This window comes from Barbus barbus (assembly GCF_936440315.1).
Source record: "Barbus barbus genome assembly, chromosome: 29".
NCBI classification, from domain to species: domain Eukaryota; kingdom Metazoa; phylum Chordata; class Actinopteri; order Cypriniformes; family Cyprinidae; genus Barbus; species Barbus barbus.
In genome coordinates, this window is record NC_136757.1 from 29118596 (window position 1) to 29132075 (window position 13480).

The window sequence follows — 13480 nt, forward strand, 5'->3', positions numbered from 1 at the left end:
GTTCGGAGAACAGTCAGAAATAACGTTCAAGAAAAACGCTCTCAGGACATATTTTGTGTTGCTGGGAACATAATATCGTGTTGTTTAGCGTCAACTTACACGTCTTTTGCAGGCAGATTTCGTCCCTCGACGATGCGAAAGTAGAGAGAAGTGTTTCTGGCCATGATCAGCCTCATGTCACTGAAGATGTTCAAGATCTGGAGCTGCTCCGAGAAACATCATGATCAGAAAACTGAAGCTCAGGTCTGGAGGAGGACTGAAGACACTGAGAAGAAAACAGCAATTCTGACATTCATGAAACGACAACGTCGCCTCCAAGATCCTGAAGCTATAATAGCATAAAGAAAAAAGCTATAACTATATCATGATGTTCAGGTGATGATTGGATCAGATCCACTCTGGAGTTTCATCCGCGCGCAGATCCAGGTCCATTGATCCTGTGTCCATCGATCCATCTGATCAGTTACTGTATGCATCGGTGGCGTTAATTAGGCTATGTGTCCTGTACTCATTATATGATGTAAATGCGTCTGTTCTCAGGTGATGCTGCTGCTGATGAGACTTCAGTGATGCTGATGAGAATCTGAGGGAACAGCGACACCTGCTGGTGACAGACGCGCAGTGCTTTTATTATACACCTTACCATCTGAAAGGGGAACAAATATATTCATGTAAAAGTAATTTGTTTATGTACACAATAGAGTGCAATAGTAATTATATATTTTATTATTATTGTAGGTAATAGACAAGGATTACAACAAAGAATTTTATCTCTGAATTAATCTGAACTATTAAATAGATTTAAAGACAACATTAACATAAAAACAATGAGGAGTTGTTTTGCGAAAGAGAAATAAAATTATTAATTCTATAAAACAATGATAAACTAAAATACAAAGTTGAAAAAAGTTGAACTAAAATACAGATGATTAATATTACTTAAAACATACACACAATAATCTATTATCTCTATGAATATTTTATGCAAAAACAATAACTTACAATGTTGTATCAAGAAATAACATCAAAAAGAGGAGAAGGAAAATACAAATGAATAAGACAGAAAAATAAATGACAAAAAAATAAAACATTTGCCAGGGGAGGTAATTACAATATCTATCTATCTAACTGTATATGCACATATCCCAGTCAACAAAACCATAAATTGAGTTTCTTATTTGTAAATTTACACTTATGAATGTGAAACTTATGAATTAAACTACAAGAAAACGTCCAGGCATATGAAAGGGCAGCCTAGCGTGCTGAAGGACCTCAGGACGCCGCTGATGCGCATGCGCAAACTCGCACGGACTGTTCAAAACAATAGTAACTTGAGTCTATGATATTTGTAATTATACATTATAAACATCAAACGAAAGTCTTTTCCTCTCCGGAAGCGGAAATATAAAGCAGGTGAGTGTTTGGTTCAGTTGAATCCCTGTTTTTAATGCGCCACCAAAGATTTATCATCTTATTAAAAGCTGAAAAGACACTAAAGATCAATAAAGAATTAATATCGATTAAGTATTTCCTCTGGCAGTCAGTACATGTGTTTGTACATCTGTGTACTATCCTCCTCATTATTGCTTATGACTTGATATCAGTCTCTACTAGTTTACAGCAGCTTATTTATTTATTTGTAACTTACATGTTGGGATTATATTTACTTAGATATTAATCTTTTTTTTTTCTTTATTAAAAAAGTCTACATTCCACACCACATCTTTTATAATCATATTAATATTTTTTTGACTATTTTAAATTATTTTTGACTAATGTTTTGTTTAGTTATAATAACCATAATAATAATAATTAATAAATGTGATAAGTTATTATCGTAAATGTAGAGTGTTTACAGTTACCTGGCGCAGGTGAGCTTGACCAGTGTTATTTTAGCATTATTTAAATGATATTATAGAATTTATTAATATTTTAAATCAGGTCTGATTTCTATATTTTATTTTTTTGTATTTTTGTTGTGGCAAAATTGGTCATATTAATATTGCCATTTGTATTATTTTATTTCAATTTAGTTTTAATTTATATTTATTTCAGTATTAGTTAAAAAAACACTTATTTTATTTTAGTTAGTTTCCAAAGCAACATTTCTAATTTCTAGGTTTTTTAAGTATTAATTTTTCATCTAATATTTGCATTTTATTTAATTTCAGCTTTATTTCAATCAACAGAATTGTCCCCCCTGACTTGTGTGTATAACTATATAGCCATAGATGCTGGAATGGTGATAATAAGAAAATAAACAAACAAACATTTCAATAAAAAAAACTCTTTTTAAAACATCATCCATTTTATTCGTTTTATTGTGAGCTGTTTTCTCCATGATGTGCAGGCTGAATGTGGGATGGACACGTACCTCGACGATCAGTCTGATGCTGCCAGACAACAGGAGAGACACTATTACCTGCTTTCAGAGCTGCAGACGCTCGTCAAGGACCTGCCCAGGTGCTCACATCACAGAATACATCACATCACATCATACATCACATCACACATCACATCACAGAATACATCACATCACAGAATACATCACATCATACATCACATCACACATCACATCACAGAATACATCACATCACATCACCGAATACATCACATCACACATCACATCACAGAATACATCACATCACAGAATACATCACATCACATCACAGAATACATCACATCACCGAATACATCACATCACACATCACATCACAGAATACATCACATCACAGAATACATCACATCACATCACCGAATACATCACACATCACATCACATCACAGAATACATCACATCACAGAATACATCACATCACATCACAGAATACATCACAGAATACATCACATCACAGAATACATCACATCACACATCACATCACAGAATACATCACATCACAGAATACATCACATCACAGAATACATCACATCACAGAATACATCACATCACATCACATAATACATCACATCATACATCACATCACACATCACATCACAGAATACATCACATCACATCACCGAATACATCACATCACACATCACATCACAGAATACATCACATCACAGAATACATCACATCACAGAATACATCACATCACAGAATACATCACAGAATACATCACAGAATACATCACATCACAGAATACATCACATCACAGAATACATCACATCACAGAATACATCACATCACATCACAGAATACATCACATCACAGAATATATCACATCACAGAATACATCACATCACATCACAGAATACATCACATCATTGAATACATCACATCACTGAATACATCACATCACAGAATACATCACAGAATACATCACATCACAGAATACATCACATCACAGAATACATCACATCACATCACAGAATACATCACATCACATCACCGAATACATCACATCACAGAATACATCACATCACATCACATCACATCACATCACATCACAGAATACATCACATCACATCACAGAATACATCACATCACATCACAGAATACATCACATCACATCACCGAATACATCACATCACAGAATACATCACATCACATCACATCACATCACATCACAGAATACATCACATCACATCACAGAATACATCACATCACATCACAGAATACATCACACATCACATCACAGAATACATCACATCACAGAATACATCATGAAGCAGTGATTACTGCCAGAGAAATGTTATTGAAGCACGCTCAAAAAATAGAAATTGCAAATTTAGAAGTTACTGCAGGGTTTTTTGCGGGTCTTATTTCCACAAATGAAAAGGTCTCAAATCAGAGCAGACAGTCTTAAATTCATGAAGTCGTCGTGGCATTAAATATTACATGCATTGCAAAAAAATAAACACATCCTCATTTTTTGTTTTCCGATATAAGTATCTAAACATCCTTAAATCAAGATGTATTTACTTGAGATGCAAATTGAACTAAATTGAGTGAGTTTGTGATTAAAACAAGAACAAATATCCTTTTGAACTCAGTTGTATTTTCAAACTCTGAAGTGTCGCTAATACAAGAGACCACAATGCATTTAGAGACCGTATTGATGTATTGTGTTCCATTCAATATATTCCCTACATTTTTCTCTAATTGTTGTTAAAATAAAAATTCTTACAATTACCTAAAAAAAAAAACCCTGCAGAAACCGTGTACAGTGAAAGGGAGAACAATTCAAAAATGTATATAATATAAAAATGCATTACTGCAAATATTGCAGCATGCTGATGTTCAAAACGATGTCAAACAGTCTGTAGAAGACTTCTGTTTCATTTTTGCTTTCTATTTTCCAGCTAGTTCATTAACAGATTTGGTAGTTCCCTTCCAAATCTACGTTCATCTCGCTCTGTAATTAATTCTAATTCTAGCAATCTCTATTCTGTTTCTATTCTTTCTACTCGTTTTCTTTTTATTTATGTATACATAAAAAACACTTGATCCTTTGACACTTGCACTCTTTAAAAAACTTGTTTTCTTTCTATTTAAATATAGAGCCTGTAACACAAGTATTTTCTATTCTTTTTCTATTCTATCTAAAAAAAAAAACAATAAATAATGATAATAAATAAACCTTGCTGCGTGTACTGCGTTAAGCTAACCGAGACTTGTCACAGCACTTACATGTCATGTTTTGTTGGTTTTGATTGCTTTTGTTGCCCTCATTTGTAAGTCGTTTTGGATAAAAGCATCCGCTAAATGTCTAAATGTAATTGGATGGGTTTTGTGAGTGATGAAGGATTGTTTCAGCTCGTTTCAGCAGCGTCTGTCCTACACCACGCTCAGTGATCTGGCTCAAGCGCTCATCGACGGGACGGTGTATGATATAGTTCAAGGGCTGCTGGACATTCAACACCTGACGGAGAAAAACCTCTACAACCAGAGACAGAAACTGCACTGCGAGCACAGAGGTGTGTGAGAGGGTTTCAGACCATGCTGAACACTGTAAGATGTTGACTGTGTGTGTGTGTGTGTGTGTGTGTGAGGGTTTCAGACCATGCTGAACACTGTAAGATGTTGACTGTGTGTGTGTGTGTGTGTGTGTGTGTGAGGGTTTCAGACCATGCTGAACACTGTAAGATGTTGACTGTGTGTGTGTGTGTGTGTGTGTGTGTGAGGGTTTCAGACCATGCTGTACACTGTAAGATGTTGACTGTGTGTGTGTGTGTGTGTGTGTGTGTGAGGGTTTCAGACCATGCTGTACACTGTAAGATGTTGACTGTGTGTGTGTGTGTGTGAGGGTTTCAGACCATGCTGAACACTGTAAGATGTTGACTGTGTGTGTGTGTGTGTGTGTGTGTGTGTGTGTGTGTGAGGGTTTCAGACCATGCTGAACACTGTAAGATGTTGACTGTGTGTGTGTGTGTGTGTGTGTGAGGGTTTCAGACCATGCTGAACACTGTAAGATGTTGACTGTGTGTGTGTGTGTGTGTGTGAGGGTTTCAGACCATGCTGTACACTGTAAGATGTTGACTGTGTGTGTGTGTGTGTGTGTGTGTGAGGGTTTCAGACCATGCTGAACACTGTAAGATGTTGACTGTGTGTGTGTGTGTGTGTGTGTGTGAGGGTTTCAGACCATGCTGAACACTGTAAGATGTTGACTGTGTGTGTGTGTGTGTGTGTGTGTGTGTGTGTGAGGGTTTCAGACCATGCTGAACACTGTAAGATGTTGACTGTGTGTGTGTGTGTGTGTGTGTGAGGGTTTCAGACCATGCTGTACACTGTAAGATGTTGACTGTGTGTGTGTGTGTGTGTGTGTGTGAGGGTTTCAGACCATGCTGTACACTGTAAGATGTTGACTGTGTGTGTGTGTGTTTGTGTGTGTGTGTGTGTGAGAGGGTTTCAGACCATGCTGTACACTGTAAGATGTTGACTGTGTGTGTGTGTGTGTGTGTGTGAGGGTTTCAGACCATGCTGTACACTGTAAGATGTTGACTGTGTGTGTGTGTGTGTGTGTGTGTGTGTGTGTGTGTGAGGGTTTCAGACCATGCTGTACACTGTAAGATGTTGACTGTGTGTGTGTTTGTGTGTGTGTGTGTGTGTGTGTGTGTGAGAGGGTTTCAGACCATGCTGTACACTGTAAGATGTTGACTGTGTGTGTGTGTGTGTGTGTGTGTGTGTGAGGGTTTCAGACCATGCTGTACACTGTAAGATGTTGACTGTGTGTGTGTGTGCGTGTGTGTGTGTGTGTTTCAGGTCTCAAACAGGATTTGGTTCGGAAACACAAACAGGCTCTGCAGACGTGCAAGTCTCACAATCTGGCCGTTCTGAAAACCAACCAGAGAGCAGAAGCTGAGGTATGATGTTTCCCCAGACACACGTCTGTGCTTGGGCTTTGCTTTCCTGTTGTTTTCATTCTTGTTGAAGGTGATGACTAAAAAGTAGTTTGACCAATAGTGTGCAGACTGGGCCTAAAATGAACACTCACCACATGCCAAATGCGAGTAAAAATGAGCGTGAAAGTGTGTGAAACAGTCTGTTATTTTTTTTATTCATTCTGACAATGCCTGAAAACGCAATAAGGTTCAGAGTGATTATCAAATCTGCAAATGCTGTGAGTTTGAGTCACTTACTGTATAGCATGCATTTGAAAATGCTACATGAGCCAAACATCTTCTCAAGTTTGTAATGAGAAAGGCTTATACACCTTTTGTTAACAAAAGAGAAGTTTCCCTGTGGTTTTCCACCAAAATAAAAGCTCTGTTGTTTACTTTTTGAAAGCAAAGAAAAAACTAAAATATTAGTATTGTAATTTTACTGTTGTAATTTTTTTATTATTATTATTATTTAAATATTTTTTTATTTTATACATTTTAATTTGTATTTTATTGTAACATTTTCAGTTACTCAGTGCCAAGGCAACATATCCACATCTAAAATGCAGTGAAATGTTCAGAAATGTACACAATCTACCAAAATCATGGCATGTCAGAGAAGGTGGGATCTACAGAGAACGGTCAAAGCAATGCAAAATACACATATAATGCAATTAGAAAAACAAAGCCAAAACCCAGACATATGTGACCCTGGAGCACAAAGACAGTCATTTGGGTCAATTTTTTTAAGTTGAGATGTATACTGAATAATCTTTTCATTGATGTATGGTTTGTTAGGATAGGACAATATTTGTCTGAGATACAACTATTTGAAAATCTGGAATCTGAGGGAGCAAAAAAATCTAAATATTGATAAAATCACCTTTAAAGTTGTTCAAATGAAGTCCTTAGCAATGCATATTACTCATCAAAAATAAGTTTTGATATATTTACAGTAAGAAATTTACAAAATATCTTCATGGAACATGATCTTTACTTAATATCCTAATGATTTGTGGCATAAAAGAAAAGTGGATAATTTTGAGCCATTGGCTATTGCTACAAATATACCTGTGCTACTTATGACTGCTTTTGTGCTCCAGGGTCACATTTTGTAGGACATGTCTGGGAAAATATGGCCACTCTAGTGTGTGTTTTTTTTTTTGTCTCTCCATCACTGTTTCAGGCTCTTGATCAGCGGGTGAAAGAAGAGCAGAGGATGATGGATGAGAAGGTGGTGGCTGAGATGGATCAGAAGGTTCTGGATCAGCAGAACACGCTGGAGAAAGCAGGCGTGCCGGGTTTCTACATCACCACCAACCCTCAGGTCACTCTCGCTCTTTCTCACACTCAGCGTCGTTGTCTGCTTTCATTCTTTCAAACGCTGTTCGCTCTGTCCGTCACAGGAGGTGATGATGCAGATGAATTTGCTGGAGCTGATCCTGAAGCTGCAGCAGAAAGAGACTGTATCTGGATCTCTGCCCTGAAGATAGTCAAGCTTCTCAGTTTCAACATGAAATAAGTGTGGATGACCTGTTTTGACTGCAGCAGGACGTTGGACTTTTAGAAGTATTTATAAGAATCTCTTTTAGTTGATGATGATGGGCTGGAAATGTCTATAACATGACGATGGACGACACTGAAGACATGCCCACCGCTTTTCTTTTGACATTAAATATTGTTTTGTAAATATATGTAAAATTTGCAACTGAGCTTGTTTGCACGCATTCATACGCCGTTATGATTTGTTACATGTGAAGGAACCATATTTGTTTATTCTTGAATAATTACTAAAAAGGACAGTCTGCATTTATCGACTCGTTCATTTCTTTGAACATGATTTGCATCATTAAATCACAAAAACCGACAGTCTGAGTGTCAGGTTTGCTTCACTCAATGTTCAGAGAGCATGTAAATATTTTGGGGATTTTTAACCCCATAGATTTAGTAAAATGAATATAGAATAATAACTTTTGCTATAAATATATGGTGTTTGTTTGTGTAGTCTTTAGCAATGTTTTCAAAATTCAATTTATATTGTACTATATGTGCGTGTGCGCACAATTTAATGTAAATTAAATTTAGTATTTTTAATATTTATATACAAATTAAATACTGTACAGGTATATATAGTATTTAATTTGTATACATGTTTATAAAAGTATTAATTTGTATATACAGTATTTACAATATGTAATAAGATTTTCTTATTATATAATCATGTTGTTAGTAAAATAATTAACATAAGTTTTAAATATTTATATAATTTAAATATATATATATATATAGTGGTGTGAAAAAGTGTTGCCCCCTTCCTGATTTTCAATTTTTTTTGCATGTTTGTCACACTTTAATGTTTCAGATCATCAAACAAATTTAAATATTAATCAAAGATAACACAAGTAAACACAACATGCAGTTTTTGAATTAGGTTTTTTATTGTGAAGGGAAAACAAAATCCAAACCCACATGGCCCTGTGTGAAAAAGTGCTTGCCCCCTAAACCTAATAACTGGTTGGGCCACCCTTAGCAGCAACATCTGCAATCAAACACCTCGACTTTCTCGCACCATTAAACCACTCTCCGTGTAAGGCTTTGCAGTGCTTTGTTCAGTTTGCTATAGCTGAACTATATATTGAACTAGATGAATGTTGTGTCCGAATATGATTTTTGAACAAACATAAAAATGACTCATTATTCTTTATTTCTGTGTTTTGCGCTCGTGTTGGACAGTGCCATTACCGCCGGGCTTTCAGACACAACATTCTTCATTTCTTTATAGTTCTGAGTTTGAGGCAGCTTCTATCGCGTTATTTTAATAACAGCTGTTTGCGAGAAAAAAAGTCTGAATTGTGAGTTTATATCAGAATTGCAAGTTTATATCTCAGAATTGCCAGAAAAAAAGTCAGAATTGCAAGTTTATATCTCAGAATTGCCAGAAAAAAAGTCAGAATTGCCAGAAAAAAAGTCAGAATTGCCAGAAAAAAAGTATTGTGAGATAAAAAGTCACAATTACCTTGTTTTATTTTTTATTCATTGGCGGAAAAGGGCTTCTATAGTTAACCCTCTAGCTCATATGGTAACAGAATTAGTTTAAAACAATTCCACTGTGTCTTTTTATATTTATATATTTGCTTGAGAAGTTTAATTTAAAACTTTTTAATGTGCATGTGTTTTGTCAATCAAGCCTACTAAAATGAAGTAATGAAAGCATGAGACGTGCTTTAAATTAAAAATATACTGTATATTTTTCTCTGATTCAATGGATAAGCTGCTTGTATAAGGCAAAGGTTTTGACACACACCTCAATAATGAAATACCTTGGATTACCACAGTATAAGTGTCATCTGTATCAATACAGCTCTAAAGCTACATAAATGTATATACTTATTATAATTTATAGATGTTTTGATTCTAGGTCGCTGCTGGAGGTGAACTCTGCAAAACAGAAGAATGTTTCAAGAAGAATCCTTGAGTTTTAAAAGGTTCATGGACATGTTATGAGTCATACAGCGACTAACTAGCTGTAGTTTCCAGTCACGTGTAAGTAGTTAATCTGTTTTCTCAGCTCTATTTTCATTTTAGTGTGAAGTAACCAAACGCAAAATGAATCTGTTTTCTGTTTCAGCCATCGTTTCTCTCTCAAGCGAGTCAGTTGATTCATTGAAAAGTGTTCACAGAAATTTTTCTTTTTATAGTGCAAATCATGATTATTTACACTTTTTTACTGTAAATGTATTCATGCTTGATGTTTGATCACCTGTGAATTTTGTGCCAGATAAATACTGCTCTAATTATTAAATTTGATTATGTAATCAAATTCTTATAACAACAATATAGACAAACTTTTACTATCGACCACGATTTAAAAAATATATACGTTTAAATGTATTTCAAAATACACAAAAATATATTCATGTAAATATACATTTTGTACGAAAAAAAAGTAAATATATTTTTTTAAACGTTTAAAATATATTTTCCCTCCATACATTTCAATCCAAGAAAATGTATTCACATATTTGAAGAAAAGGTAAGATTTTAAATGTATTTTCTAGCCCCTGAAATACAGTTTGAAATATATTTTGGTATATAAAAGTTGAAACTAAATATATTTTCAATTTCAAAAATATATTTTATTGGGCTGGAATATTTACAACATATATTTAGCATATATTTAAAATATAGTTTGTTTATTTATTTATTGCTGACTGTATGGAATGGAGGACCAAAATAATGAGTGTCTTGCGTCTTTATAAACTACAGTATCTTAAAAAATTAATTTTGTGATTTTTCTTTCCCTGTTTTTTGTCTTCCTCTTCGTTTAATTTCAGTGTTTCCACACAGTACTATTCTGTTAAGCACTTGTTTTCTCTGTCCAGAAGGTTCAGATGATTGATTATAGTTATTAGTTATCATGACTAGTTTGTGTACTTGTGGCTATAATCGTATGATTTCTGACTATAATCTTGTTTTTTCTTCTTCATCAGAGTCATTGATGGAAGCAGAGACAGGCTGTGTCTGAAATAGCATACTACTATACTATTCTTGCTGTTTCTGCAGTATATATTATGCATACTGAACATTTTCTGTATGCATGAATTATAAGAATGACTTGATCTTCCATTTGCAATGAACCGTAAATAATACCAACTGTACTTTCAGCTTCTTTCAAGACTCGTTATTTAACCAGGCAACCAAAAATAACTTACAAAAACTGGATTCAAAATGGAAAATAAGTACAAACTGAATTAAACATACAATATAAGGAAGTTATGTAACATAATGTAGCATAATACTGTTCAAAACGTGTTGCATGATGTGTTGTTTCACGTATATTTCAAAAGACATATGCTACTTTTCTATTGTGAACACAGCCAGAAAACTAGATCATCAGATCTCTGGGACCTTCAGGACTAGAGAAAATCACAGGTACACTTTTTTTTTTTATTGTCCTTTAACTTTTATAAATGAGTGACCCTGACGTATCAAAACGTCCTAATGCATTTTGTGATATTCGTCAGGTTTAAAACTCAGCGTGATTGCTTGAGGTTTTGCTGAATAGAAGTCCACCTGCTGAAGAAAATCATCCAGCTTTCAGATCTTAAAAGGTTAGAAGGTCCATAAACAGCCTCAAATCTGTCTGTCACGTTTCTGCAGCTCTGGCTTTTACATGCACGCTTAAAATCAATACTACAACCCTTTCATGAAGCAGCTTTTGGGTCTGTTTGAGAACTTTATAACCTTACAGAAAAACACTGCAGGTGATTCAGGTTTACATACGTGTGCTAATAGAGGAATGAAAATGCATTTGAGAGAGCATTATAAAACATGTTTGTTCCATGAATTCAATCACAATATTAATAAGCAGTGTATATGTATATATATATATATATATAATTTTTTTTATTTATTATGCTCACCAAGGCTTTTATTTTTCATTTTGTTTTTGTTTAGTTTTTGCATTTATCATGAAAAATAATGTAAACATATAATATTGTATGCTTACCAAGGCTTTTATTTTTTATTAATTTTTTTGCTCTTATAATAAAAAATTGCATAAATATAAAATAATATAAATATAAAATATGTGAATTGATAAACTTTTATCAATTAAAAATACTCTAAATAATATTATTACATTGATAATACAGTATGCATTCACTTATTTGTTTGATATTTATATTAAATATTTAATAATAATAATAATAATACAATTCTAAAATATTTTAAAATATATTACAATAGTGTAATATATTATAAATCAGATAATATTACATTATAAAAGACTATTATTACCTAAGACATACATGTTTGGAGTCAGCAAGATATTTAATGTTTATGAAAGAAAGAAGTCTCTTCTGCTCATCAAGGCTGCGTTTCTTTGATTAAAAATACAATAAAAACAGTAAAAATCTCAAATATTATTACAATTTAAAACAGATGTCTTCTATGTGAATATCTGTTAAAATGTAATTTATTTCTGTGATCTGCAGCTGTATTTTCAGCATCATTACTCCAGTCTTCAGTGTCACATGATCTTCAGAAATCATGCTAATATACTGATTTACTGCTCAAGAAACATGTCTGATTATTATCAATGTTGAACACAGCCGAGCTATTCTTTAAAGGTCCAGAAGTGGAAGGAGGTGAGCTGCTGCTCCTCAGATTGATGTTCTTCAGGTGTTTGACACACTCAGGAATCCGGTCAGAAGAACAGTGGCTTTTGTTCCTCGTGTCCCGTTGAGCTCCAGAAACAGGTGTGATGCGAAGCAACATGCGTCACGCCTCCAGAAACTTGTCATCAGCACATCAGTAAACACACACTCCATCTGTCACACACAGAACAGGACAGGAAGCGGCTGAGCTCCTCACTTCCTGTGGCCAAACACACAGCTGCTTGACCACACAGGCTGAAGTGAATGCAAGGGATTTTCTGTACGATATACGCTGACAGCGCGTGTTTGCAGAGATAAAACTGGCCTCTGACTGTGTGTGTGTGTGTTTCTGTGTGTGCATTTGCATTTACAGCATTGTGCCATTAGGAGGCAGAGCAGAACAACAGATGATTTTCAACACTTACACACACAAAGAGTGTATATCTGCTTTTATCTTTATTTTTTATTATTTACATCTGTGATAGATAGATAGATAGATAGATAGATAGATAGATAGATAGATAGATAGATAGATAGATAGATAGATAGATAGATAGATAGATAGATAGATAGATAGATAGATAGATAGATTGATTGATAGCCTGAATATAATTAAATAATATAATAATGTAAATATAAAACACATATGTGACCCTGGACCACAAAACCAGTCATAAGTGTAATGTTTTTTGGAAATTGAGATGCATACATCATCTGAAAGCTGAATAAATCATCTTTCCATTGATGTATGGTTTGTTATGATAGGACAATATTTGTCTGAGATACAACTATTAGAAAATCTGGAATCTGAGGGAGCAAAAAAATCTAAATATTGAGAAAATCTCCTTTAAAGTTGTTCAAATGAAGTTCTTAGCAATGCATATTACTAATCAAAAATGAAGTTTTGATATATTTACGGTAAGAAATTCAAAAAATATCTTCATGGAACATGATCTTAATATCCTAATGATTTTTGGCATAAAAGAAAAATGTATAATT

At 34.3% G+C, this 13480-nt stretch overlaps 2 protein-coding genes across 3 annotated transcripts in view; one reads left to right on the plus strand and one right to left on the minus strand.

Annotated features, from left to right (window-relative positions):
- LOC306849137 (rasGAP-activating-like protein 1) overlaps positions 1-164 on the minus strand; it is a gene marked incomplete at both ends in the record, with an annotated part of 42500 nt that extends 42336 nt beyond the window's left edge. Inside the window, one exon of the mRNA XM_079383979.1 lies at positions 100-164. Coding sequence (XP_079240105.1) covers positions 100-164 — 65 coding nt within the window. The remainder of the gene's footprint in view (positions 1-99) is intronic.
- Positions 165-1266: 1102 nt separating this feature from the next.
- LOC306849520 (protein DGCR6-like) lies at positions 1267-8300 on the plus strand. Of its 2 annotated transcripts, XM_079384613.1 has the most exons (6): positions 1269-1413; positions 2351-2463; positions 4759-4919; positions 6205-6305; positions 7510-7650; positions 7730-8300. In XM_079384613.1, exons 2-6 carry the CDS (start codon positions 2363-2365, stop codon positions 7808-7810), a joined length of 585 nt encoding a protein of 194 aa, XP_079240739.1. In that variant the 5' UTR covers positions 1269-1413; positions 2351-2362; the 3' UTR covers positions 7811-8300. The 2 variants fall into 2 exon arrangements, with proteins under 2 accessions (XP_079240738.1, XP_079240739.1); XM_079384612.1 differs by having other exon boundaries at positions 1267-1413; positions 7510-8300.
- The last annotated feature ends 5180 nt before the right edge of the window (positions 8301-13480 follow it).